This window comes from Periophthalmus magnuspinnatus, chromosome 22 (genome assembly GCF_009829125.3).
Source record: "Periophthalmus magnuspinnatus isolate fPerMag1 chromosome 22, fPerMag1.2.pri, whole genome shotgun sequence".
Taxonomy (NCBI): Eukaryota; Metazoa; Chordata; class Actinopteri; order Gobiiformes; family Gobiidae; genus Periophthalmus; species Periophthalmus magnuspinnatus.
The window spans coordinates 26,958,688-26,967,817 of NC_047147.1; the positions used below are offsets into that span (position 1 = coordinate 26,958,688).

At 38.4% G+C, this 9,130-nt stretch overlaps 1 protein-coding gene across 1 annotated transcript; it reads right to left on the reverse strand.

The window, feature by feature from the left end:
* Nucleotides 1-586: 586 nt before the first annotated feature.
* ak7b (adenylate kinase 7b) lies at nt 587-8,866 on the reverse strand. Its single transcript, XM_055230945.1, has 18 exons — nt 8,792-8,866; nt 8,454-8,612; nt 8,255-8,363; nt 7,999-8,093; nt 7,509-7,619; nt 7,348-7,431; nt 6,735-6,823; nt 6,570-6,660; nt 6,397-6,474; nt 6,183-6,332; nt 5,986-6,114; nt 5,338-5,437; nt 4,735-4,890; nt 4,502-4,543; nt 4,223-4,417; nt 2,867-3,087; nt 1,971-2,129; nt 587-634 (listed from the first exon to the last, which is right to left on the reverse strand). Exons 1-18 carry the CDS (start codon nt 8,864-8,866, stop codon nt 587-589), a joined length of 2,091 nt encoding a protein of 696 aa, XP_055086920.1.
* Nucleotides 8,867-9,130: the final 264 nt, after the last annotated feature.

The following is a 9,130-nucleotide window of genomic DNA, read 5'->3' on the forward strand; positions in this document are numbered from 1 at the left end:
CTGATCTTTTTAAATTGACTTTGCAGTGTTTAGCTTCAGAATGTGTCCCAAATAAACTGGACTAATTTCCCCGCGCGGTAATTAGGACGTACAATGAAATAATCTCTGTTTGGTAACGGCCAATTATGTTTACTTTGGCGTGGAGAGCGGCGACGTGAGAGGGGGACAAATTAGGCGCCGTTTGAAAGATTCGTCCTTACTGGATATCAGAAGCCAAAATCCGAGCAATTACGACCCGAGAATGTCTACTTTGGAGTTTACCAAGTTCATTTAGCAAATTAACTTCATAATTAGCTCTTGGCACCGTTGGCAGGTTCGTTTTGTGTTTTAGGGCGCTTTTAAGTAATGGCCAGAACACAGGAGGCCAAACTAAGCCTCTGGTAAATGCAACAGGGGCCGAGAATGAGCCGTGTACAAATCAGGGCTAATCAAAAACCCAGCGTGAACCAGGGGCATGATGGGAAATCTCTGAGAGGGTTCATTCAGAAAGTTACACGGATCATACAATACTGAACGTTTTTATTTTACTGTGATTAATTTAATGCATTATAGAAACAAAAGCTGATTTATTTGGTCATATATTTGTTTACAGTTTGGTCCAGTTCGACGGGTTGTTCTTTAACAAATATTCCGCCTGGAAACACAGAAGAATAATCAGTGTCAGAGGCGAAAGGAGAGAACACGGCGAAAACGCAAATCTCACAGTTTTATCTCGTCTTATTTGGGATTAAACTCAGGAATTTATTGACCAACGAGAAAAGTATTTAATGAGTGGAGACAGGGTTTATTTTAGAAATGCTACAGAAGAGGAGAAGATGAAGAGGAAGAGGAGGAGTAGAAGGAGGAGAAGGAAAAGAAGAAGAAGGAAAAGAAGAAGGAGAAGCAGAAGAAAAAAGAAGAGGAGGAGAATAAGGAGGAGAAGGAAAAGATGGAGGAGGACGAGGAGAAGGAAAAGAAGGAGAAGAAGAAGAAGCAAAAGAAGGAAAAGAAGAAGAAGGAAAAGAAGAAGAAGCAGAAGAAGAAGGAGGAGAAGAAGCAGAAGAAAAAAGAAGAGAAGAATAAGAAGAAGGAAAAGAAGAGGAGAAGAAGAAGGAGGAGAAGGAAAAGGAGGAGAACGAGGAGAAGGAAAAGAAGAAGAAGGAAAAGAAGAAGGAGAAGCAGAAGAAAAAAGAAGAGGAGGAGAATAAGGAGGAGAAGGAAAAGATGGAGGAGGACGAGGAGAAGGAAAAGAAGGAGAAGAAGAAGAAGCAAAAGAAGGAAAAGAAGAAGAAGGAAAAGAAGAAGAAGCAGAAGAAGAAGGAGGAGAAGAAGCAGAAGAAAAAAGAAGAGAAGAATAAGAAGAAGGAAAAGAAGAGGAGAAGAAGAAGGAGGAGAAGGAAAAGGAGGAGAACGAGGAGAAGGAAAAGAAGGAGAAGCAAAAGGAGAAGAAGGAAAAGGAGAAGAAGGAGCAGAAGCAGAAGGAAAAAAGAAGAGGAGAATAAGAAGAAGGAAAAGAAGAGGAGAAGAAGAAGAGGAGAAGAAAAAAGAGAAGAAGGAGAAGAAGGAGAAGATGAAAGAATAGAAAGAAAGAGAGAGCATTACTTATGGTTATATTTGAACAGTAAAATATCAGTTGAATTATGGTAACTGTGGCTCAGAGAGTTTTATTTTTATTATATTTTTACTGTCCCACTGCACCACCACATTTAGGCCGAGTGGTTAGTTCATGATAATAGAGTAAGATTTACATTTTAATATTTTTAACATATTGCTACATCTCTGCCCATTTCAGAGTGATGAAAAATTAGCACATGGTGATAAAATTCAAACTAAACATCATATTTTTTTAATGGTAAAAGCTCAAAATGGCTGTAATCCCGGAATATCTTATAGTAAAATATTTAAATGAAGTTATTATGGAAAAAGTCAAATTCTACACTTAATCAGCTTCTTAAAGAGGACAATAAATAAACCATGATAGTGATTGTTACCAGAAAGTCGACGGGGTCTTGAGGCTGAGCGGAGCAGACGGACACCAGCCCCTGGGACAGAGTGGACATCACGTGCTCCATCAGGTAACTCCTCATCTGTGCCGTCTGCTCCTCCAGAAGATCCTCCTCCTCACGACGCAGCTCCTCCAAAGACCTGGACTGAGGAGGAGAACGTGGACAGAGCGAGACATTAGAAATACTGGAAGAATTACTGTATGGTGGTGTTATCTTTTGTATTTTCATATAAATATTGTGCGTAGTGGAAAGAAAGAACTTCACCAGCATGAAACTCTCATTGTACGATCAATATTAGATGTTTTAGGTTAGATAGGAAAACATTTTGGCTCGTACATGTTCACACGTCTATCACCTGCTTGTCTTGATCTTATGTAAAGAAAGTGGACTGGAAGTTACATGTCTGATCAGTGGAGAGGCGTCCCCGCTCACAGCAAGAATGCATGTATTTCAAAGTATTTTCAAGGTATTTTTAATTAAGAAGATTGAGATTGAGATTAAGAAAACCTCCTGCAACTGAATAAATGCTAAAGAGATAAAAGTTTGAAGCCACACTGCGGAATATTCCAGGCAAAGCAATAGTATATCCATGGAGACAAGCAGGAAACAGAGAGTTACACAGAGCACCTTTAAAAAACACTACAAAATCATAAATTGCTGTTAAAACGCATCCTGAAGGTGAAAAAAGAGAGTGAAATACTGTTGTCATCAGCTGGATGTGATGTGCCAAATGAATTTACCCACCTGCCCCTGCGTGCGGGTCAGAATCACTACTCAGGGACGAGGTGACATTTTAACGCTACGTCACAAATCTCACAACAATCCAGGGTAATATTGGACTTATTGAATCTAATTATAAAACTTTGTGGATTGTGTTATACCCATTCCTCCCATCGCGCAGCTCTCTCTCGGGCCTCCTCTGCCTCCCGTTCCTCCTCTTCCTCTTTTCTCTGCGCCGCCCTCCTCTGTTCCTCCTCCATCTTTTTCCACTCTTCCTCCTCCACCTCTTCGACGGTGGGGCCGTAGTTTCGCGGTGGACCTACGGTTTCGATGATCTTCTCCAGGAGCAGGAGGCAGTTGGGTTCGTAGTTGCTTGTGATTTCTGAGGAGAATGACAATGACACGGCTGGTCAGGAGGTTCACTGTGGAATGAGTTATGGATCAAATAGAACAATACACTGTTATTTTTATGTTGAAGCATAAATTCATCAGGAAGAATATTATTGTCAGCCAATCACAGCCCACCATCACCATCTTTATGCCACATGGAGCCAACACTGTCCTATCACCACAGTTAAGTAAATATGTACTATACAACACGAGAGGCGAGAATAGTTGTAGTTGTTTTATTTCAGTTCAAATTTGTATTTATCATTGTTTTGATGGAACTTACAGAGCTGTGTATTATTGATTATACAGTTGTCCCTCACTATAACATGGTTCATCTTTCGCGGTCTCGCAGTTTTTTTGTGTAATTTCGCATTATTTTTTTCACATCGTATGAACGTGCATTGTGTCGTGCGTCCTGATTGGCTGTTGGACTGTAGACCATTGTGTCGTGCGTCCTGATTGGCTGTTGGACTGTAGACCATTGTCCATCAGTCTCCTCCGTGCCGTGTCTCCTGTCCAGTACAGAATGTGTTCAGACAAATTTACATAAACGTTGGATCTCAGTGTGACTCTGAAGTGCTGTGTGTTTGCAATTTGTTTTCTCCCCGACAAAACCCACAATGTCGATGAAACGTTCTGCACCGACAAAGACGCCTACGAAGGTTTGAACTTTGAGAGAGTTTAAACGAGAGAAATGTGAGAAAATGTTAACGCCTGTGTGAGAAAAGTGTATAAAGTGTGTGGTGAGGGGTTTTACAGACAAAAACATAGAGAATAACTGTAAAAAATAAAGCTGACTACTATTGTGGGTTATTTTAGAATGTAACCCCTGTGATAAACGAGGGACCACTGTAGATTTGCTAGTATAGTATAATAGTATCTAAAAGGTTTTACTTTGAGACTGGACTCCAGGGAGAGTCTTTGCCTTTACAATCCTACAAAATTTAACAAAATGTAATACTATTTACTCAGTTAAAAGGTGCACATTTAAGAACTTTCTCAAAATTGACATCTAATATTTTTTAGTTGGCGTACTTCTTTAGAATTGTGGCACTGCGTGTAGTAATGAGCCTCTCCAGAATAAAGCTAATGAAGAGAATTGATATAAATTATGCTTTGTGACTTACCCAGGTTCAAAGTCGTTATGTTTAACTCGTCATAAAAGTCGCTGACAGTGTCTTTGCTGTTCCTTTGTCTGTATTGGCTCAGTCTCCGTAGGAAGTGGTCGGGTTCATAGTTATTCTTCTCCACCTCCGTCTCAGGTAAGTTTATCACTCGTTCTTTCAAAAACAAATCGGAGGCATCGAGCACAAACACGAACTCTGCAAGACAATCAGCACTTAAAATGAAGCGCGTTTAGAGGTGATGGCTACTCGCAAAAGGAAACCAGGATTTGATTTTCAGACCTGGCAGCATGTTTTTGAAGGTCGTTTCATCCTCTTCTTCATCTTCGTCTACAAGAAGAATATGACGTTTAAACATTCAATTTCAATTCAACAGCTCAAATCACAAGAGAACTCGCCTCGCGGAGCTTAACAGAATCACTTAACCAACAGAAAGTTAGAAAATACAACAGTAAAACAATCATTGGACAATAAAGGGGAAGCAGAATAACCATCACACAAAAACTAGCTAATACATTTACTGAAAAATAGTGTGTCCTTACTTTCATACAGTTCTTTAGCTTGGTCATAAGTTTTGGGGAATCCGTCCAAAACAAAGCCCTGGTTCAGGCAGGGTTTAGTCAGCAGTTTATCCCTTATGACTTTCAACAGCAGGTGCTCTTCCAAAATACCTAAAAACGACAAAATAGAGTTAGGCCTGTCATGATAATCACTATATCGACTTATTGCTCAATATATAAAAGTTGGAACAATATATTTTGGGGCTCAGTATTTATCGTAGGGACTTTTCTTTTGCAATAATGGGGAGATTTTTTTTGCCATTTTTATGTAATACGATCAGATTGGAGCTGTAGAAGGTCGAATAAATAACTTCTACTGCTAATTATTAGTTCATTCTGCAGTTTGTTGTTGCACCTCAGGTCTTTTAATGATACTGTATATTTAAAAATAGGTACACTGGAATAATATTGATTTGTGTCAGAGGCGTAAAGTAGTTTCATTATTATCATTTATTGCAATATTTCTCTGTAGTGATACATCATGGTTATTGTGACAGGTCTATATAGAGTCATGTCCATTAAAGTTTTTTTTGTAACCAGTGTTTAACTGTAGTTTACCTTCGTTCTGCTCCATACTTTCATTCAGACTGTTCAGCAGCTCCTGGGCGTCTGCTGTGCTCTCATTCTCTGCTGAAGGATCTTTACTCAGCGTTTCCTTCTGTTAATTCAACATTAAACAGGCACACGTTATAGGTACTTTAAGGTACTTAATAGCAAAAAAATAAAATAAATAAATACAATAGACTTGATTCGGGACTTTGATAAGTGAAACATTTGGAAAGCAAATGTGACTGAGATTAGACTCACTCTGTTTAAACAATAGCAGCTGTTCAAAGTTATTCATTTCATTTTAAACATGTCCAGGAGAAAATGCAAAAATACTGAAATATGAACTGGCAAACTAATACAAGAACGCCATGCATTTAGAAAATGTCCGTAGAGGTCTAAACTACAGAGTTAGCAGCTTTTAGACACAATAAGACATATTTTATTGTGTGCAGAGTAAGTATGGCAGTTTGAAGTTTGCAGCATTTGCAGTTTGCTAAAGCAGCTCCACTTTATACCATCACTGAGAGACTTATTTTAATATGCACTCTAGTTAAAATATAATTCAAAAACAATACTTTTTTATAATTCAAAGAAAAAAAATTTTGGAGGCAATGTTACATATTTATGTCACCTCAAATAAAACCTAAAATGACTCACCAGCTGAGCAATAGTCTCTGTAATGGTCGGCTTCAGTTTGACATGGTGAAGTTTATAGTGATCACAGATCATTTTGGACAGAGTACTCTTCCCAACAGCTGGGGGCCCCAAAACACAAATGCGGATGGGCTAAAAAGAAACAGTGAGCGATAAAAGTTCAAATATATTTTATATATTTTAATATGTCAGTTGCATACCTGTAGTCCTCTGTTTTGTCTGTATTCCTGAACCACTTGATCAATGTGTTCCACCAGTCCATTTTCACACTGCCAAGAAACAGACAGCTGCTCTTTCAAATAGGCCGACTCCATTCTCAAATTCACCGTCATGTAGTCAATTTCCATAACCTGAAAATACATCATATTTATCCAGATATAGTTTGCCCATGTTTAATAATCATATTTCACATACAGTGAGTTCTCTGATAAGGCAGGCTTCTGTTAATGGCATTTTCTTGATAGTCCCTGGTCCGAGTGATTTCGCAATTGCCTAAAAGGAATAAATATAGAACACCCCACAGATGCTTATGATAGAGGTTTAGGTTTGGTTGATAATAATGACTTCACTGCTACTTCATTGCTAACCTGTACGATCTCCTCCAGAGTGTGAGTGGAATAGTCGACAGCCAGCAGGTAGTATGGCCTTGGGCGGTGTTCAATCACATTCTGTATCACACTAGAAAAGAAATAATTAAATATATAGGGCCGTATGTATAATGCCACATGAAAAGTCATTCATTTGTGTCGTACCTTGCGAGGTCGTTGATGTGAATAGTGGGGACAATGTTGGTGCCATCCCCAAAAACAGGAATGTGTGGTTTGAGTCCCTCCCATGATGTCTACAAACACAATATGAACAACATAACCGTGTATTATCATTCTGTCTGGATGAGCTGCTGGTCTGGAGACCGGTACTTGATACTTTGTAGTGACATCACGCTAGGGGTGTTCTACATGTGTGTCTCTGCCAGAATGTTCAACAGTTACCATGGTGACATAATGCAATCAGCAGCAAAGACAGCCAGCATTTTTGTTTTTTTTTAAGATTGTCTCAAATCTCAACAAAAAAACAAAACATTTTCAGGAGAGTGTGATCAATCCGAGCATTCATGGTCCTGTTTTGGAGTTTCATTTCCAACAAAGAGCTAGAGCTAACTGAAAAACTGTTGGCTGATGCTAGCTAACTTGTGTCTGTAATTTTATGTGAGAGAGAGTTGTTTAACAGCACAGCTCAGCTCACCTGTTGTAGTTCAGTTCTGTATGGTCATATTGTGTTAAAACAAAGTTCAGATTAGTCTTGAATAATATAGCTTCAGACAGACCAAGGGAATGTTGATGGCCACAGCTGCAAAATATAAATTACCTTGAAAAAGTAATGGAAGATCTGCTCGCCCATGCCATACTGCATCCCCGACACCACGACATAAGTGCAGAACATGCTTTTATTCTGAATTAGACAGATCTGGTTGTGTGAGTCAATCCTAAAGCACAAAAATAAAAAGACCCATGATAAAATATTCAGACCGTTTTTCCCAGTTTCACCACCCTCTTCTCCAGATCGTTGTGAGCTTTGAAGTTTGCATGAGGTCGTCGCCGCCGGAAATCTTCATCAGTGAAAGGCCGGTCTTCATCCTCCTGTTGTAAGAAAAGACGGCAATAGTAATGTTGTTATTGTTGTTTTCACCCATGTACAGTCTCAATTTGTGTTGTCACGATAATAAAATGTCAAACTAGATTTTAATAGTAAGGAATAGACTCAGTACTCAACACAATCATTAAAAATACTCTTTCTTTTGACAATAGAATGTGATTTTCTACATTAAATGGTAGTACTTTCTTTTATATCACCAGCTATTCAAGAAAAGTTCATTTCTGTCCTGTGAATGTGACTTTTTTTAGTACCGATATCTGTTCAAATGAGTTTTGGATACTAGTTTGAGTATCGATTCGTATCTGATTTTCAATACTTTTGACAATCCTAGTCTCAATTTGACCACATACAGTATCTACTCACTGGATCAATGGGCTTTCTACAGGCCCAGGTCATGACTGTGGACACAAGGATGAACATCTTTGGCCCAGTGAAATTGTCCAACTCATTGTGAAGGGCTGAACAAAAGAGACATTTATAAGAGACTTCAGATACAATCAACTTTTTGTTTTTGTTTATTCTAATAAAACTAAATGGATGAAGTAATGTATAATTAGAAGAATACCAGCATAAACTAACTTATAATGTCAATAGTGCAATGCCAATTTTATATTTGTACTTGTAACAGCCCAGAAAGCCTCGTCCACTTGGTCCTGATGTTGAGTAATGTTATAAACAATCACATTACAGTCCATAAGTTTGGGTAGAAGCTCCTCCCTTTTCAGCTGCTAAAATGAGAAAAAACATAAAAATATCTTAAATAGATTTACGACAATTAAAGATATAAACCTAAATCCTGGACAGGCTAAAATACTTACACAGTACTGCTCCACCACATACCCTCTGTTCTCATGTGACACTTCAGAGACAGTTCCCACTATCTCAAAGGCTTTTTCTTTACTGCTGGTGTCCACTGACTCTTCCTCCTCCTCCTCCTCATCCTCACCATGAGCTCCAACAACACACTCAGACAAAAACTGTAAAGTATAACAACAATGGGAGACTCATTAACATTAACTGCTAAATGACAAAAGCAATTCATACTGCATTGACTGTTAGCATATGAGTTTGTTAGCATGACGTTATCTTTTAGTTAAACAGGCCACTTTTCTTTATTCAAACGTCAAAGTTAAAGATTAAAGTCGTTTGTTCTTACCGTGGCTATGTATTTAGATGAGTAGGAGTCTATGTTGTTGAGGAAAACGCGCTTCAGTGAGGACTTTTTCTCCATTACGTTGGTTTATTCGGCCCGTTGTCATAGTGACCGGGAGCGCGCGTACCGTTGCTATGGTGATTCCTGTTGTTTTTCCTTGCACGAGGCGTTGTTGTCGTGTTGCGCATGTGTAAAATTGCGTCTGATTTTAATTCATTATTTTTTTATTTTTTTATTTTTTTATGTATTTATTTAGTTTAATAAAAATGTTTGGTCATAGCGATGGGAAGAGTGTCTGATTTTAATTGAATTTATTATTTATTTAGTTTAATAAAAAAAAGT